Source organism: Pogona vitticeps, chromosome 1, assembly GCF_051106095.1.
Source record: "Pogona vitticeps strain Pit_001003342236 chromosome 1, PviZW2.1, whole genome shotgun sequence".
Classification (NCBI taxonomy): domain Eukaryota; kingdom Metazoa; phylum Chordata; class Lepidosauria; order Squamata; family Agamidae; genus Pogona; species Pogona vitticeps.
Window position 1 is genome coordinate 203,417,381 of NC_135783.1, and position 20,140 is coordinate 203,437,520.

The 20,140-nt window shown below is 41.6% G+C and overlaps 1 protein-coding gene across 6 annotated transcripts in view; it reads right to left on the reverse strand.

The window, feature by feature from the left end:
• The window catches only part of GAD1 (glutamate decarboxylase 1), a 66,638-nt gene that overhangs the window by 11,937 nt on the left and 34,561 nt on the right, over positions 1-20,140 (reverse strand). For 5 of the 6 annotated variants that reach the window (XM_020789453.3, XM_020789455.3, XM_078394366.1 and 2 more), the window contains exons 6-13: positions 18,957-19,047; positions 9,319-9,431; positions 6,862-6,977; positions 5,346-5,425; positions 5,132-5,186; positions 3,608-3,724; positions 3,103-3,167; positions 1,088-1,166 (exon numbers count right to left, since the gene is read on the reverse strand). In XM_020789453.3, coding sequence (XP_020645112.1) covers positions 1,088-1,166; positions 3,103-3,167; positions 3,608-3,724; positions 5,132-5,186; positions 5,346-5,425; positions 6,862-6,977; positions 9,319-9,431; positions 18,957-19,047 — 716 coding nt within the window. Of the gene's footprint in view, positions 1-1,087; positions 1,167-3,102; positions 3,168-3,607; positions 3,725-5,131; positions 5,187-5,345; positions 5,426-6,861; positions 6,978-9,318; positions 9,432-18,952; positions 19,048-20,140 lie in introns of those variants that run through there. The other variant, XM_072981524.2, reaches the window with a different exon arrangement.

Consider the following 20,140-nt stretch of genomic DNA (forward strand, 5'->3'; position numbering starts at 1 on the left):
TGAATATGAGACTCCTTGAATCTGAGGCCTGGATTATTCTACTGATTTAGTTATGCCTTGCTATGTTCCATCAAATCGTCGGGGACTTACGGCAACCCTATGAATTAAGGACCACCAGAACAGCTTGTTGTTAACAGCTCTACTAAGGTATTGCAAACTAAAGTGTGTGGCTTCTTTTATTGAATCAATCCATCTCAAGTTAGGTCTTCTTCTACAGCTGTCAACTTTTCCTTAGCATTATTGACTTTTCCATTCAGTCTTGTGGTTTCTTATGTCGGAAAGTACAAATAGCCCCAGTTCTTATTGTGGCTTCCACTGAAAGTAGAGGATTGATTTGCTTCTCTTTCTGGTCATCTCTGGGATCTGTGACTCTTTCCTTTTTTAAAAAAATAAATTGATATTTTTTGCTGTCAGCTTTCTTGATTGCCCAGCATTTACTGTACATCCATACATAGCAATCAGGACTAGCATAATGTGGATGATCTCAGCCTTGGTCTCCATCCTTAAAGATATTTTCTATTCCTTAATAGCTGCCCTTTTAAGGCTCAGTCTCGAAAGGCATAATTCACCTCCTTAGATGCATAGCTCCATCACCTGATTTCATGGCTGCAGTCCACATTTTGGTTGTTGATTTAGCTTCCTGACAGTGTTGCTTTTGGCTTCCCTCAAACCCTCAAACTGTCCTTTCCATTTAGTTGTACACTCAACATGGGGAGTTATGCTTTGTTGTTGTTGTTTAGTCATGTAATCATGTCCGACTCTCTGTGACCCCATGGACCAGAGCACACCAGGCCCTCCTGTCTTCCACTGCCTCCCAAAGTCGGGTAGAGTTCATGTTGATAGAGTTGGTAAAGTTATGCTTTAATGATTGCAAAAAAGACATCAATAACTGGTTATTTTTAAATGAGTTCTGGGAAGCCTGTTCTCCCTGGCAAGTCCTCATTTCAGGCCACAACATTGAACAACATTAACCACACAGCCAGGGGCAATGGGAGCTGCGGAGCAACACATCTGGAGGGCACTAGGTTGGGAAAACATTAGATGACCTTTTGTTTTTTGAAGGAGAAAAGTCGGTATCCAGACAAACCTTCTCCCGAAGAAGAATAGCAGAACATTGTAACAAAACTCCCATCATCTTGTGTGGGTTCCATGTGACAGAGTTGGCTCTGTAAATGAAATGAACAGAATAAGACCTAACGGAATTAGAGAGGAAACTTAATACAGCATTAGGGGGGGGGGAGAACCCCCAACAGTCCTGTGGCAGCTTAAAGACTAGCACACTGTGTTTGGGACAGGGTTTTTGTGGATTCCACCTTAGCTTCTTCAGAGGTACCCGGGCAACTGAAATGCAATTTACAACAGCTTATGCTAAATTAAAATTCTTTCTTTTAGGTGCCAATATTTTGCAAAAGTAGGTCCCACAAAACTCAAGTCTCCTCATCCCTCCCTCAGAGCAGTGGAAGAGTGGCTCTTTGGGAAATGAAGTTTCTGAGTCCTTGAATTATCCCAGATTGAGCAGGAGTTAATTGTTCTTCATTGCACTATAAGTTGATCAGCGTTGTCTCAGAGACATGGAAATTAATCCTGAACTAAGAGCTTTCCTAAATGTTTTTCCCACCTGCGATGTCTTGCTTTTTCAAACTGCTTGCCCTGCAAAATAAGACTACAGATAGGATTTGCCATCTCAAATCTATGGTATAGACTTTTTATCTCCATATTGTTCCTAGTAGGGCAGGAGCCTGGTGTCAGGTACGGCCACAGGCATGTCAGTTCCAGGAGCTAGCTACGTATGGCGGAAGGAAGATGCATTTGCAATCCGCTATCTTGCAAAGAAGGAAAGCCTCACTGAGGTTTAGGGGACTAACTCAAAAATAAAATGCACACAGTGTTGTGTCGCTAGGGTGGAAGAGGCATCTCACTCAAATCTATGTTGCATGCTCCTATTGCTGTTACTGTATATTATCAAACACTGTTTTAGATATTGGGAATGTGTGGCTATAGATACTGGTAATTTATCCCTTTTACTATAGGGTATTTATGAAGCGATTAGCCACCCAGAACTGCCACAAAGAAGGTCAGAGTGTCAATCAATCAATTGATTCCATTGTGGATGAAATCATTTTGCTCAGGCATCAACTCGTTAGCCTTTCCAAACCCAGCACCTCCCAGATGTACTGAATCACAATCTTGATCAGTGGGTAATGTCTTGCATTGGGATTGGCAGGAATTGGAACCTAATGCATGTGGGTGACACCAGGTTGGTGAAGGCTAGCCTAGATTGTGCCTTATCTGGAGGTAAACAACGCAAACAAGCAGCAGATTCAAACCAATATGACTTGGGCCAGATTTGGGAAATCTCTTTCGCCATTCAAATTGTAATGCAATGTAAAACGTACATTAAACACATGCATTACAACAGCTTCTCCTCTCCAGGAATGTTCAGACAGACATTAACATAAATGTTTCCCCCTCCACTGTAATAATTTTGTTCCCATTTGCATTTCCAGTTTGTCAGTGGCTTTTTGAAACCCCAGTAGCCTTGAGTGGGTTTTTGCTTCCTAAGCATTTATGAAATGCCATGTGTCTAAATAAATTTATAGTGAAATCCTCACCAGCCAAAATGGTTGCAGGTCAGTTTAACTGAAACTTGGCCAGCAGATGTGGTGCTGAGTCCAGCTTCTCCTAGCTTAAGACAGGGTGAGAATTACTAAAATCTACCCTCGCTTTGAGCTAACTGTGCTGGTACAAAGTAACTGTGGTCCTTGACTAGAAAAGGTTTTGTTCTGGAGTAACTTACTTCCTTTCTCATCCCACCCCTCCTCTGCCTCCCTTTTTTGGCCATACCTGCTTTGGGAGAAGCTGGTCTTAAAATTGCGGAAGTTCACCTGGTTAGGACTTCACCCTGACGGTGTTTAGGCAATGCTCCAGGTACTACTGTTCTGCCAGCAGCTCCTTCTGCTGGCAGATCTCTGAGATGGGCCAGCGCAAGGGCAGTTGTGCCACCACAAGCAATGTCTGCCCATTCCGAGCCCTTACTGTCAGCATATCTTAGAGCTAGGATTTTACTATAGGATTTTTAAAAAAAGGCAAGAGGGTCATTACCTTTCTATTCCGTTTAGCTTATGACGATGCTTTCTGGACATTAGTAATCCACCTCCCCAGGCAGCCTGAAAGTGATTTGAGAGAAATGAAACAGTTCAGAACCTTCAAAATTTCTTGTAAATTGCGTCTGATGTCCAATCAAAGCTTTGAGAATGGATTTTCAGACGAAAACTACGGTAGGATTCCACAGTAGGCGCTCCATCAATTTCATACTTCTACTGGAATTAAGGGGAGCTTGAGACATTTCTCTAAGAACTTGACGGTATGTTAATTAGCAGAGCTACTAGGACCCTTCCCCCTCTTGATAACGATATGGGTATCCCCAGAGGAATCTCACGAGCAAGCAAGCCCCACTGCCCTCAATAGGAGTTAAAGCAGGGGCACGTAGGGTGAAAGTCTTGCACCACATGGCTGTACATATGGACTCAGAAGGAAGTCCCACTGAGCTCATTGGGGCTGATTTCCTGGTAACAGTAGATATAGGACTGCAGCCCTAGTTACTTACATCCACATGGAGCCAAAGGTTGTATTTATCGCAGATGTCTGCTATCTCATGGATTGGATCAAAGGCCCCATAAACTGTTGTGCCAGCCGTTGCATTCACATAAAGGGGAACGTATCCCTACAAATCAGAACAGAAGGTGGAAGTTGTCAGGAAGTACAAACATCTAAAATGACACTCAAACAAACTTAAATTACAACAGACTCCCCTCCCCCTTTTAACTAGTTTCTATTTATTTATTTTTTTTAACAGTCAGGTCACTCTTTCCTTTCCTGGAGTTCTTCAAAGGACATGTGGAAAGAGAGACCATCAGCTACCAGCCATTCTCAATCGGAGGGGCATACGCCCCCCCTGGGGGGGGCCTCTGGCACATTTGAAGGGGGGGCTACAGACTTGGAAACACTTCTTCACATACCACCTCATAAGGTTTGTTACGTGACTCACACAATCCGGATTCAGCCTGTATTTCTTTCATATTGTGTTTACAGCTGGGACCCCAAAAAAGGTTGAGATCGGCTGAGCTAAAGAACCTTTTTAAAGAGTTTTAAATTTGAACCATATGCAATATATTTTTAAAAAATAATAATATAAAACCTTTGCCAAAGAATCAGGCCACAGAAAGAGTTCAGCATCCTGATACCTACAGCATACTGAAAGCTGTCTGTTGATCTTTACAAGCAGAACATGGAGAGTGTGCAGCAACGAGAAGATGACATGACTGTATCTGGATAAATGTAGATGGTTGTACATTAAAAAAAATAAAACATCCCCTTAAAATAACCACTAATGCGTTTTTGGAGCAAAAATTAATATAAGATCCTGTCTTATTTTCAGGGAAACACGGTATATCCAACAGGACTGATTATGGAATAGTGAGTTTACAACGGCAGCCTTATGGTACGAGCCTATACATTTACCTGGTGTTGCAGGGTTTTGAATTTCTGGTAACATTGTTTTTGCTACACAGTAGAAGTAAAGAGATCCACAGAGAAGAATAGCTATCAGTTCCCCAGAGTCCACCCCTTTCTCATTAACTGGTACTTAAAGTCTCAATAACTCACTCTGGGACATTAATAGGAGAAAGAATAAAAAAACATTTGTTTACGTATAGTTGGTTGAAATTCCAGACTTATGTATATTGCTTTCTTTACTGCACACATCTTAGCAACCAAACAGATTAACAGCAACAAACAACTGCCACCCACTGAGGAAAAAGAGGGATAGGGTGCTCAGAAGAGAGGCGGGGCTCTCTTTTTCAAAAGCTGGAAGGAGCAATTGGTTAGTGCAGGATCAGCAGACAATCACCCAAGCCCAGAAAAGTCCCTCAAATTACAGACAGCATGAGAGGTTGTACCTAAAACTCCAACACCCGGGAGCAAACCACATGGAACTCTAATGGCAACTTATCCTGTGCAATCTAACAGTGTAGTCTTAAACTCACATAAAATTAAAGTAAAAGTGAATATCATGTATTGATAATAATCAAAACAAGAAATATATTACATGTTATAAACCAAAAAATGTTACCTTTTGTTTGGCTTCCAGAATTTTGGCTTCCAAATCAGCCGGTATTATTTTGCCTCTGCAGTCAATGTGAAACAGAAAACGCAAGACAATTTAGAAAGAGTCAAAATGGACACCATACACAGTTTAAGTTAACAAATCTTGTCAATATGCCACTATCGTCTTATTGGACTGTAGGTGAACACTGCAGAAGTACCACATAAGCAGAACATCTTACCTTGCATTGCACTTTACCAAAATCACATTTTCAGTTCCAAAACCAAGTGCAGATCCAGCTTTTTTTATTGAGTAGTGACTCTACAATGACAAGAGCAAAGGAAACATACCAAACTTTTTCTCATGAAAGAAACCAAACATATAATGCACGCTTCGCTAGGTGGTACCAGCAGTTGCCTGTATTGTGTCACTTCTTATTAATTGGAAATAGAGCATGCAAAAAAGGCTGCTAACATTTTGCGTCCTTTTCTGTTGACAGGTGCTTCAGATCCAAACACCAACAAATAAACTGTTTACATGTACCAACGTGAACACAATAGCAAAAACCACAAAGTGTGGACACAGGGAGAGTTCTGAAATAAGGTTTAGATGTAGAAAAGGGTCATAAGTGATAAGCTTTTATGATCTCAGCAAACAAACTAACTAACATTTTAGAGTATGGCACTACAAAATAGGAACACTATAATAATTGTACTGTATCGTATATTCCAGATATATTTTCCACCTCAACAGATCCACCTAAAAACTTCAAGGTAAACCAGAGAATCCTAATTCATTGCCATGATGCTCTTGTGGTCATCCATTATCTGGGGTAATTCACACAACACTGTGAATTACCCCAGATAGGACAACCTCCTACAAAGAAGAGGTGGTTAGAAAGTGTAAAAGGGCAGTCTCCTCAGTATAATTAATGTTTGCGTTATTCTGCCATTGTTATTCATGACAGAGGTTCTTATATCCTTTACAGCACAAGCATCAGTGGAATATACCTGTATATCAAAGAGGCTACCACCCCACTGTTAAATACCCACTGACTTTCTTACCAACCAACCAGCCAGCCAGCCAGCCAGCCAGCCAGCCAGCCAGCCAGCCAGCTAGCCAGCCAGCCAGCCAATGAACCAACCAACCAACCAACCAACCAACCAACCAACCAACCAACCAACCAACCAACCAACCAACCAACCAACCAACCAACCAACCAACCAGCCAGCCAGCCAGCCAGCCAGCCAGCCAGCCAGCCAGCCAGCCAGCCAGCCAGCCAGCCAGCCAGCCAGCCAGCCAGCCAATGAACCAACCAACCAACCAACCAACCAACCAAACAAACAAACAAACAAACAAACAAACAAACAAACAAACTATCAGCCAGCCAGCCAATGAACCAACCATGATCTCTCTATTTTAATGCAATGTATATTTGCCATATTATCTTTGTCTCTTATTATGTCTAAGGAAGTGGACTTGTCCACAAAATCTCACATTAAAATATAACAGTTAGTCTTTAAGGTGCCACCATGTTTTAGTCTTTTTCATTTTTCCTTTATTTTTATTTTCATTTTCTTTTTACCTATAGTGCTTGCACATACTAACATGGCTACCTTTTCTACAACTGAACTTTGGAGGGGGAGTTTACGAAACTCTCTAGATTAGGCTAGTGATGGTGAAAAAATATCTTTCTTTGCTCTCATAGAGTATTTATAATAATAGAAGTTAATTAAAACCAAGCTTGTTGAGCTTACATGTTCTGAGGTAAAGAGGACCAGTTTTGGCACTGCAGCCATGCCTTTCGTTTTGACTTCTGGGAAATATTTGTAGCGGGCTGCCATGATGCTATACATATTGGATATAGCACCACCTGTAACAAGAGTACATGATAATAAAATATTAGAAAAGAAAAAGGGGAAAGATCTATATTATGAGCAAAGATATAAAAACATAATTTTTGAAATGTGTCATATTATTTCAGTCAGATATGAAAGAATTAACAACAGCGATGCATCACTCTGAAAAGTTTGATGGCAGGGCTTCAAATTCTGAGTCTTCACAGGAGCTATCTCCTTTGTTTGGCGGACAGAGTTCTTTTAACAACAGTGGTCGGAATCCTGTCAGTTAATTAAGGAGGCGTTAAGCATAATGGCACAAACTGGAGCAGTGAATTGCCACTAGTCTCTGAGTCACCACTTGCATTCCTCATTGTGCGCCATTTGGTTAAGCTGGTGTGTTAACCCGTTAACTAGCAGTAACTTCCCACCATAATTTATGCCATTGCAGTTGTGGCAGGGTAACTAACCAATAGGATTCTGGCCACTTGCTTTCAAAGTGCTCTTTGGAGCAACAAGTTTCCTCAGAAGGTTGTCAAGATTTCTCTGGTAATAGCGGATAACATTTCCCCAGAAAACAGCTTTTTCACGAATAGCTTGCCTCTGTAATACACAACTACAAAAAAATGCTGGGGGCTAGTCTAGGGAATACCTCCAAATAAGGCAGGGTGAAAAAGAAGACTACTGTAAAGGCCTGGCCATTGCCTCTGAATAAATTGAATCAGTCTCCAATAATATGCTCCAGAATTTTTTTGGCAATGAACAGCATTTGCATTATGTTCACACACAGATTTTGTTTCAGTTTTTTTTTGGGGGGGGGGGGGGTAGATAGGAGGTTTGGTATGGAATGCAGCCCTTAAAGTAAAAACAAGGCAAGGCCCCTCCTTGAAGATATTACCATAATTACAGGATTAAGTCTTCATATGCTGCTCTCAGATATTTAGAGCTGCAGCTTTTATTAGCCAGAATTGTTTCTGGTTAACCGCTTAATAAAACCAGGCGTAAAAATCAATGTAGAACGTCAGCAAGTGGTAGCACCATGAAAAGAGACTCAAAAACTAAAAGCCAGTTAAAGGCATGAAGGAACAGCATAGACATCAGCTGATACTGGAAAAATAAAAGTCAAGGGACCACTATCTCGAGAAAAGATGTCGCACCGCTGGGAAGGTCCCCTCTCTGGCAGCCAGCTTCAATCTGGGGAAAACCAGTCCTTCTCATAATTATTAAATCACAGATAGTTTTGGGCTTCCTGTTTTCTGCCTCACCATGTTGATTTCCTCCCTTATTAGGTGAAATAGCATCACAAAGAAGAGATCCCTTCAGAGTTCTTTCAGCTCTCATTATGTTTAGGTCTTATAGCACATTAGAAGGCCTCAGAGGTTGTTTTTTTTTTTTTAAGATCCATTGACTTAATCAGTATTAACATGTCCATCTTATAGACTACCTGAGAGGCAGTGGTGCTGTTTTTAAGGCCCAACCAAGGAGTTCATGTCCGGTGAGACAGTGCGGCTGGGGACATGATGGGATGGGAAGGGAAGGGAAGGCATAGCAAGATTTTGCATTTGCAGTAGTATTTAATCTTCTTACAATCACCAGCTACTCTCACACTTTTGAAGAAAAGGCAAACAGTATTGACCAACAGGCAGCTTTTCCCTTCATTTGAGTACAATGGCTTTGACCTCCTTTTCCCCCATAGCTTACTTGTAAGGGGCTATACAAAATTTATCTGAGTTACAAAATGTCCGCTGCATTTCCAGCCCATTTATGACAGCTCTGACAGAGATGCATAAAAAAAGTGTATAATAAAAGTTAACAATGTTGTCTCTTCAGCTTTGCCAGACTCTCTTCCCAATGAAGACAAAAGCCTCCGAGCCATTGCTGCAGAAAGTAGAATATGTGCAAGACTTCATTTTCTTTGTGATTGAAATCATTTTTAAATGTACACATAAAGAACCAATTAGATTACTGTGCCAATATAGATGAGCCAGTATAGATGAGACCAGTATATGGTCTGGTCACTGGGCTGAGAAACCAATGAGTGTTCATGGCAAAAAAAAAAAAAAAAAATTAAGCAGAGGGTGAATCTGTCAGGACACTACATTAAAAGTAGGCGGGAAAACATTTCTCATGCCCATTCGCTAAGACGGGCATGGGGATCATGCTACCCTCTGGGATCCTATTGAACTGAAATTCCCATAGCACTTCCCCAGCACAGCCAGCAACAAGGGCTGAGGGGAGAACATCTGGACAGCTGCATGCTCCTGAGCCCCGTCTATTGTTTAAACTGTGGTACCGTTAAAGGTACACCTTGAAGGCCTACATCTAGCACCATTTAGCATTTGAAATTTTGAGGAAGATGTCAAGAAGAGGACCTACCTGGTGAGAATATTCCATCTCCATCCTTATTTGACCATCCAATAATTTCTCTCATTTTCCGAAGTGTTATTTGTTCCATGAGGACAAAAACGGGGGCAATTTCATAGGTAAACCTGTGGGGCGGGGGGGGGGGGAGAGAGAAGCAGTTTAAAAGTACATAAATACCCCCATAGTAGTGCATATAAAAATGCTTATAGTTTCAGAAGTTGTTTTTAATCTGAGAATTTAATGAACCACAGGCCAGAAGCCCTATGACCACTTACCTGAACTGATTGTACCAGTCTCCTGATTATGCGGAAGCTGACTTGTGAGTTTTCCTCACGGCTACAGACATTTGTGCTGTACAAACATGGCAGGGAGGGCTAGAATAATATGTATGTGGCATATGGTAGATGAGTGGGTGGGACTATGGACTGTATCCCTTACCTGGCTCCTGTGTTAACATAAATGTTTAGTTTAAAATCCAAATGTCCATCTAGCCCACTATTGCTTATGTTGACTGGCACCAGTTCACAAATGTCTCCCTCATCACCCGTAGAAAAATCACTACTCTGGAGATAACAAGATCAAAACAGCAGCATTCCACATACAAGGTGCATGCTAGTCCAGCATGAGGTACAGTCTCTTCCCCGTAAATACAATAATATTCAGCATTTGCGTATCACTGTTTAGTGTTCAAAGCACACTGCACAGACCATCTTAAGCATGCAAATTATTCCCATATTATTGCATATGGGAGAGCAAAGGGTGTGAGAATGTGACTTTGCCTCATGTCACAGAGGCCTTCAAGTGAGGCAGATGCCACATGTGGAGTAGCAGCCTTGGGGCCTGCAGGGTAGTTTAGATAAATCTCTTGGAAAAAGAATTCCAACAGAAAGACATTGAATGTATTTTTCTTTGAGAGTAATTTTTTTGCTTAGAGTCACCACAGCATTCCGAAATGTCATCTAGTTGCAGTAATTATGTCTGTAACTGATAGTCAGTGGAGCGGCAGAAAAAAATATTTAACTATAGAGATTTTTTGATCGTGAAGTGTCAGATTCCTGTTTGCAAAACACCGTTGTTGCTAGAACTGGAGAGCTATGAAAATGGTGCAGTGAATATCTGAGGGCTACTCACAAAGTTAATTAGAAATATTGAACCTGAGCTTAAAACAAACAAAACACCCACCACACCCATCATGTATGTGGATATGTATCCTGCTTACAGCCTCCAGGGACAACTAATTGTACAATACCATGCAATCAATATCTGTCAAGTTTAATTAAAAAGGATGATTTTCTAATTATCAATTATAGATAACAAGAGGACAGTCCACTGTTGTATCTGTTTAATGCAGGCTAAAACTATTGGATATATTTGAATATATAATGTCTTTTTCCATGTACTAATATTTCAGTGAGGCTTCTGTTTTTCTATTTCAGGACGAGTTTTACAGTATGATGGCTGTTGATTTAGGAGCAAAGTGGTAAGTTGTTCCATAATTAATGAGCCCAATGCTATTTATACCTTCTATCAAAATCATACTGGAAATAAGTATGGTTGTAGTGCAGCTAACTGCCACAAGTAAACATTTCCCTACTGTATTAGGGAACATCAGAAAGATCCACCATTATTAATCTGGTGCCCTCAAGCTGTGCTGATCCACAATTCTCATGGCCCCCAAGTCAACACAGCAAAGGGTTGATAAAACAAATTGCCTCAAAGCCCAGTCACGTATTGCCGTGAAGCCCATTCTGCTCAAACACCAAGTGTGTGACTCAGCAACTGAAGAATTGTCCCAGGACCAAATAGAGCTTTCAAGAGGATATGGGCACCTTAAAAGCAGCCTCTCCCATCAACAAGCTAGATGGACCACAGTACAAACTCTAGATTTCTTTCCCTGGTTTGCTGTGAGAAGAACATTCCAGAGTGCTAACCATCACTAATTTCGGATGTCACAGGAAACACACCATTGACTGCAGGTCTGCAGTTTATTTAGCCCCTTCCACTGTAATGTGGAGTGATTACACAGGATGCATCAGCACGCTTCTTGTCCTTCATAAACCAGGGTTCTTGGGTTTCCCTAGCTTACTGTGACATTTGAATGTGTCCTGTATCTAGGGTTTCAAATGGGTTCCTCTTGAATTATGATTTCCAAAACTTATTTGAGTAGAATCCTGGACAAGTCTCTAGCACTGAGAACAAGAGTTCATTTTTGGCAACCATTCCCTACACAAAGTCTTACAAAATTCTGTTCATGATTAAAGGCACATTTTCATTTCTCCCTCTTAGCCATTTTGCACCACAGTACTCTTCTTAGCTTTTGAATGCCACTGCCATGAGACACCAAAAGTTGTTCATAATACACTGATGTCTGGAAATGTCAGAAGACAACAGCAATCCACAAACCAATTGTCTACAGGGTGTGTTTTTGTGCTACACAAGAACATAAGAAACTGCCTCATTCTGAGTCATTGGTCCTTCTAACTCAATATTGTCCATCGTAGTAGAACCTGTTCTCCAGAGCTTCAGGCAGGATAGCCTTACCTGGAGACTGTGGGGATGGAAAAGGAACTTTCTACCTGCCGAACGTGTGCTCTACCACTGTGCTAACCTATGTAACCTGTGGGTGATGATGACCACAATAATTCAGCCAAGCCCCACCTATACAGTTTCGAAGAAGTGGAATGTTGGTGCATTTGAACACCAGTCTTCAGACAGCCAGGGTGCAGAAAATGTCCAAGCCATTATTTTTGGAAGTTCTTCCAATAGCTTCACCGAACTAGCACTCTGAGTATTTTTTGACTGTCTCTTCGTTTTGGAAGAACAAAGCATGGATGCACAAAGAAATAGTTCCACTGACTTCTCACAAGGCCGAGTTGAGGAGTGCCTCACTGGGGGCTTACTTCGAAGCTAGCTCATTGTCAGCGTGTTGACTGACAGCAAGCAGGGGTTCTGGTATCTGCCCAGGTACAGCATAATGAATAGCTATATTCCATACTTCTTTATACCATGGATTTAACTGAAAATCATACTCTATTTTCTAATACTTAGCTATCATTAATATTGTTGCTCTTGATGAGGTTGAACTTTGTTCTCTAGTTGACCAATTACATTGCTCCATGCCCATTATAGATAAAAGGACTATTTTGGGACACACCTCTAAGTTTTGCTAAGCAATATCTTTTATTTCCATAAAAAACATTTGCCAAAATTTCAATACACTCTCACATTCCCACCACATATGAAAATAAGTACGAGTTTTCTCTCTAAAGCAACTTAGACTAATCCATATTTATTTGATTTAATTTTACTGGAGTTAGAGACCATCTCCACACTAACTTGTAAAAATTTTCGTTCAGCTGTATAGACATAGAGTTTAATATTTTAAAGACTGTTTTCTAAAGAGCAGTGGTGATTAATATGCTGGGCCACTCTGTACCATTAAATCCATGGTATAAAGAAGTAAGGAATATAGCTATTCATTATACTGTAAGATAACGTGTAATAGAAAAAATTAAAAAGGATCGTTAAAGGGTACACTTTTATAGATATTTGGGGAGAATTTATTGATTGTGTGTTAATAAAGGGGAAGGGAAGCACACCATTGCAAGTGTTGCTAAAATTTTGGCAGGGGGCAGGATTCTATGGAAGGAAGAGAAGTGGCTTCATCTCCAGGGATCCTGGTGGGAGGGGGGCACTTTTATTACAATTGTTTGGAAGTTTTGTATCTTTAGGTGTGGGTTTTTGTTGTTGATGTTGTTCAATGTGTTGTTATATTTATGATGTCCTGTTATGTTGTTATTCTTTATGCTTGTTTTTAATAACATTTTAAAAAAAGAAAACAGTTTATCATGAGTTGCGTTGAGCATATGTTGAACAGAATAGGTGACTAATCAAGCCAAATACATTCTGCTAGTCGGTTCAATCAGTTATATAACATCCAAGGAAATGTAGAAGGGGGAGTGGTGTGAAGAATAAATATAATTTTAATTTTGTTTCTATTTGTTTTTGTGACTGAAAATGTGTCTCTCCTGCCCCCTTCATCAGAATTCATTTGTGCTGTGCTTTATTTGTTAGCATTTCGTTTGTTTCGTTACTCAGTTTTGCCTGCTGCTGTTGTTGTTGTTACTGTGTGCTGTCAAGTTGTCTCCAACCTATGGCAACCCTATGAATGAGCGATGGTCTCCAAAATGTCCTGTCCTCAGCTGCCCTGCTTAGCTCTTGCAGACTCAAGCCAGTGGCTTCCTTTAGGGAATCAGCCCATCTCATATTTGGTCTTCCTTTTTTCCTGCTGCATTTGACCTTTCTCATCATTCTTGCTTCCCCCCCCCCCCGAGAATCCTGCCTTCTCTTGATGCGCCGGTAGTAGTTGGACAGCCTCAGCGTCAACATTTTCCAGAGATTCATCCTTCGGTAGCTTTTGTTCTTACTCTCTTCTGCCACTGCCTATGTTGGTTGTGGCAGCAAAGTGAACAGCTGTCCACTGATGTTTTGCTATGCTTTTGATTTACCCAGAATTCCCTGGACCTTGCCCTGTTCTAGAGTATTTTGTAGAAAACAAAGTGGCGCCCTCTATCCAACAAACAGAAAACCAGCAGCTACCACAGGCTTGCTAAATTCAATTTCCACTCCTTCAGTCTAAGATTCATGTCTGATCGGGGGCAACGCTTCAGCTGCGGAAGGAGCCATCATGACATCTCCTAGCAGCTGTCATTTTGATTTCCCCAGAACACTGAGAATGCCATATTGTTCTTCTTGAACATCATGGAAGAATTGGCACCTGTCACTGAACTGTGTCACACTTGTCTTTTTCTATATCTCATTTCATTCTGTCTTATTCCTCTTCTCCACAAACAGTGTGTGTACAAACATGTGGCCTGAATATTGTACTCCCTTCACCTCAAGAAATGAGCTATGCTCACAAAAACTCATGCCAAGCACAACTTGTTAGTCTCAGAAGTACTCCAAGATTCCTTGTTGTTTTTGTAGCAACAAATTAAGCCAGTGGCCTCTGGGGAAATTTTCACAACGGCTGAAATCCTGTTACCTTGCATCTTAAATTGCAACTAGAGTAGGCCAATTTTAATCAATGGAATTCATGGAGGAGTTCACTCAACAAATCCCCACTGATTCAATGGGCCTACTCTGTCTGCAATTTGCTACCCTAAATAACAGGATTTCAACCACTGAGTAAATAACTTGCAGTTTACTGCCCTTTTATGACAGCTCAAACTAGCCATCTCACTCTCCTTAATAGCGGGGCATCTCATCCTTTTTTAAGACCAATGAGATCTAAAGTGTTTATCATTTTCTGGACTGTGTTTCTCATATAATGCTTTTAAAGCTATTTTGGGTGCAACCCACGATCAACCCAGATCTATCGTAAGGCAGGGTGAGCACACAACGACATTGGAAAATACCTCGCAATTTGCTCTGGAACTGGCATGGATACATGCAAAGCATTTTCAAATATTACATGGCACAAAGGTCAATGCAAATCAGCCTATCTTTTTTCCCCTTTCCCCTGACACTGAGGGTGTCTACTTTTTTCAAACCACAACAATTTGAACTGTGTTTTGCCTTTGTTAACTCACCTGTTTAATTCTACAAAAGGACTAGGATGCATGACTTCGGGTGAATTTCTGGTGATGTAGTCAGCTGGAGTGTGATTTGGGGGTGGGGGAGAAAAGGTAACATCCAACCCCATAATCTTTCTCCCTAGTAGCCCCAAAGTATTTTTAATTATTTAAAAAACAAAGTAACTATTGAGTCTACTGCTAGACCTCCTTAGCACTGGGTTGCTACATTAGTTTGGCCTTAGATAACCTCTGCCCGGAAAGAGAGGAAACCCCCCATAAAAATCAATATAATATTAAGACAACTCTGATGAACTCCACCAGAGTACAGTGTTTCTGGGGTATGTACGTATGTTTATATGTATATGGAGAATATTAAGAAACTGATCCTTTCTCCTCATGCCATGCAACTGTTTAAACAATCCCTAGTAATTTGAGGGCAGACTATAAAAAGAGACCCAGAGATTGGCAGGAGGGCAATAATGAATGATGGGAGGCTAACTGTGGGCATGGATCGAATCACATCAGATTGAGGGGCCAGTACGGACCAAACAACCTGGGGTCTTTGTCTGGCCACCTAAACTGAATGCAGTTGCAAAAGAGATTGTGAATCAAGCTGACACAAAGCCAAATAACTTTGCCAATGTAGTCATGCCTTGAGGCAGCCACCTCAGGCAGCAGGTTTGGGACATCATGAAAAGGCAGCACAAGGTTATTTAGTCTCGTTGTACTTTATTCCTGGGGATAAAAAAGATTTTTATGGGGGAAGGGTTGGCCTCTTGGCCCAAAATAATGTGATTGACTTTGGACCCAAAGCATCTTGACCTGACCGAACAGAGGGAAGTTGCCATATGTTGTTCTGCCTCCAGCAGCATAATATCTTGGACCAGCCCTTTTACCAATAAAAGTGCAAGTCTTTTTCTAGCTTTTTAAAAAAAACGTTGCTTTGTGGCTTTGAACAGCAACTTTGGATGGGAAAGAAATCAACACGAGGAGTGATGCATTATATATAAACGATGCTAATGACGGCAACTTTTCCCCTACAGTGTTTTTTGATAAGTCAAATGTGTAGGGCTCTCTGATGCTATGTGCATGGCAGGAACAGATACGGCAGGCCACTGCACTCATAAGTGTGCCCTGCTCAGAAGAGCATTGCCCATGGGCCACGTTTCAAGCATCAGGAGGGCCTTCCCTTGTGGATCTGCAGCGGAGATGAAGCCTTGCTTTGCTGGCACCGTACCAACAATTAACTGGCTCATCCACAGGGCGAGACTTCCAGCCATTTCCACCCGCTCAGCAGGGATGACCATTTGGGCTCCTCCTAGGCTGTCACACTTTCTAAAGTGCATGCAAATCAATACACAATTTCAAATTGCTCCCAGGCTCGTCTAACACTCATCCTGCCTCCCATTCCTGGGGAAATGGCCATTTTTGTCACTGGACGAACACCAACTATCACCTTGAACTGGCTTTTAACTCTTCCCCCACAATGTAGCACATCAACACCCAATAATAATAATGGCATTGCATGAATCTGTGAAATCCAGCATTGCCTAAAGTGTCATCTGCCCCCACCGGCACTCTGTTCTCTTTTCGCCTGTTTTAAAGCCTGTCAGTAAAAGCACTATGTCATTCTCTTTTTCCATATAGTGGTTTCTAATCCATGGTACATCAGTGGGAGAAAGGGGCATCTCACATACTTTTTGTGGTAATAGGGAATTTTTAAAAATGCTTAAAATCCATTCTGTCAAGGGCAATTTTTTTTTACATAAACTCCTTTGGAAGGCTCAAGTCTCTGTGGAGGAGTTGCACTTTCCTGGATGAAGTTGAGTTGCTTTGTTATGCATGCAGACATAAACAGGAAAACATTCAGTGGCTTCTGGCTGGCCATGAATGAGTCCTCACCGGAATTCCTGAGCACACCTCAAGCCAGCTGGCAGATACACCGCAAGCCAGCAGGTACACACATTCCTAAAGATTCCAGTCGTTATTCATTCATCACCAGCCAGAAACCATGGGATGTAATGCCATCATTTGCCTTCCACACACATGTAGCAAAGCAACTAGAACTCAGCCCAGGGAAACTTTCCTTTCTGAAGGGAGGGATAGTCTGGAAATTGAAGTGGAATTCCCTTCTGCTACAGGCATAGTTCATGTGCTCACCAACATGTTTTCAGAAGCTGGTGATAACCTTACCTTTCAGGAAAGTTTTCAGTGGGTAATTATGCTTTCTGTTTTAGCCAGTCGTTTATCTGTTTTGTCTTTAAGCATTGCAGTGTCTTTGTATTCTCTCTTGCTGCCTTCTGATTGGTCTATAAGCATCATCAATGAAAGTATAATGATATAACCTGTTTGTACTTTGTGCTTTATGCTGGGAAGGGTGGTTTTCGTATATTTATTTGTTCTATGCTGCTTGGGGCTTGTTAGAGAAGAAGCAGGTTTGAAATGATTCACCGTAAACATGCATAATGGATTTGTGTTTTTAAAATTATTAGTCCACATACTCTCAAATACCTAAAGAACTGAAGTGAGAATTTGAAAAAGAGATTGCAACCAAGAGAACTGATTTAATTGTAAACAAGGTAACTGGAAGTGGGTGGAAGGAAGTAAACCCTGAGTACCTGAACAGATGGGAACACATGCTAATAATCACAGACCTTGTACAGTATTTGCTTAAGCAGGCAGTCCTCACTGTAAATGTGTGAAATGGGCCCCTTTAATGGTCCCTCATGAGCAGCTGCCAGAGGTGGATCACCTCTTCCTCCCCAGATGCAAATCTGAAGCAGCTGAAGTGCTTAGGCTGTCCTTCCTAAAGTGTACGAAATGCAGGCATCACTTATTGTGCTGATAACGAGTTTCATCGATTCAAACTCTTCATAGGGTCTTTGAGGCAAAGGTGGTTTACTGCTCCTGATCAAAACTGATTGTCCATCTATTCCGTCTCTTTCCTCCCTAATATACTTATCCACGTAGCAAAAAAAAAAAAAAAAAAAAGGACGAAAACACAGAGCAGGTACATGTTGAAAATATCACTGTACATACAGGCCATCTGCCATGTTCTATGAATGAGGCAGGCAGATGGCACAATTTTAAAAAAAACAAACCTGGAAACACCTCTGGGCTTGTAGATCATGATCTCTGTGGGTTTTTCTCCTCTAACCTCACTCTCTCCAGCGTCTCCGAGGCACCCAAGGAGAGGCTTGTCCTACAGCCTTCTTCCTTTCCCCAACATGGCCTCACAGCACTGTGCCATAAATGTTAGACTTCTGATGAATCTGTCTGTAAGCCTCCACACCTCTAATTATCCTTCCGTCTACTCAGAGCTGAGAACAGCCCCGAGAGGAAGAAAATGACCATGGCTAAGCCTACCAATTTGTCTAGTGTCTCTATTTTTCTTGGCACCACTTTTTTTTTTTAGCCCTAAGGAGGTCGCAGGAACAAAAGCTTGTCTTCTGCTCTTTTGAAATAACAATCACCATCTCTGAAAGCATGCACTCAAGACAGGCCCTACCATTTGCTCAGTAGTTGTATCAGGTGGGAGACACCAGGTGAGGGAGAACAGCAGTTGCCATTTGAGGTAAAGATGACACCTTCCCCAGCCCCATGTTCAAAAGGTGTTGTTGTTTTTTGAGATCTCCCCGCTGTTCCCTGCAGTGGGAGGACAGAGCAGTGCAGGCCACACAGCCTGCCCTGGGCTTCCTCCACTGAAGTGGAATAAGCTATGCCATTGCCGGCAAAATGGGCTACTGAAGTAAAATTCAGCAGCTAGTCCAGCTCTGTACCAAGAATGGAGAAAGGCTCACATTCACCCTGAGCAGGACAACCCATCAGGCCAGCCCTGTTTGCATTGCTCGGGAAATTGTGTTCCGTCTCTGATCTGGCCGGCGGCAAACAATGCTGAAAAAACTTTGCATCCGCTCCTCTTGCTGCCTCCCTTATCACTTCCTTCCATCCAAGTCCATTGGAGGTGACAGAGCCTGCAGAGGTATTTTTGCCCACTCTCTTCCCCACCACACATGTGGAGCCCGTTCTTGCTTTGACATGACTAACAGAGAAGATTGCAAAAGGAATGCTCACATGTTTGTATTCGCCGTAGAGGTCAGCCATTCCCCAGCCAAGCCAATGATATCAAGCCCTGTAGAAAGCTGGTTGAAAAAGCGAGGATGACCTGGAAAAAAAAACCCAATGAAACCGTCTTACACTCTCTTGTTACAGCTTTTGCTTCTTGAGGGTTTCATTTTTCTCCATCAGCTGCCACGACAGCCTGGTTTTCCAAGAACTCTTACATAAAAGTTATGCATTCAAATGCAAACCGAATATGCTTTTATGAGTTGCTACTGTGATATATGCAGCTATAAGATAGAGGTCCATTTAGGTCGATGTTTACTTTTCCCTTTCTATAAAAGTTAATTGATTAGAACTACGGAGGGAAGGGGGAAGCTGTGATGGTCAATATCCTTGTAGCATTGCTAGAACGTGGTGCTTCCTCCACCCATGTTGCTCTGTGTGATTGCTAGCTTGTTATGCAAACTGGATATCCACCTTGTGTATTGAATGGAACTCACGTTCATGCCGGTAGGTGTTAGATGCCTCCCTGCACAAGCCTGTGTGTGTGTGGGGGGGGAGAACACCAATTGTGTGTGCAATGGATGGTAAAATATATGGACCACACAAAAAGACTTTCTAGCCGCTATATTTACAGGGTTCTCCCCGCCCCAAATAAATTACTCCTATCATTCACAACTTCAATGACTCTTAAAGACACAAAGTATGAATTGCAAAATAGCAGAAAGGATCAGAAAAAAGAGAAGCACCTTTAAGATTAGCAGATTTAGTTCTGTGTAACCTTCCATGGACTATACACCACTTCTTCCAACACATGTCTTTAAAATGGCACTATACACATTGTTGTTGTGTCTGTTTGGGAGTTCTTTTGTGATAACATGCCGAAACAGACAGACACGGCTATCTCTTGAAAAGAGGTGGAAGCAGCCATGGAGTTTCATATACTTTAGACTACAGACCTACAAAATGTTAGAATGGCAGATATCTTCAATTACTGGTGGAGTCCAGTATTCAAGAACATGGCAGACATTTATTGCTCTTGAATCTTATTATCAAAAAGAAAATATGGGGACCTCCTGCTCAGGGTGACGTGTTGCATATTTCAGTAGTGCCTATCCAAAAGTGTCACACATTTTCTTATACTTTCCTAAAAGGCCCTAGAGTTTTCCTGTTTAATTCAAGCTATATCAGTCAAA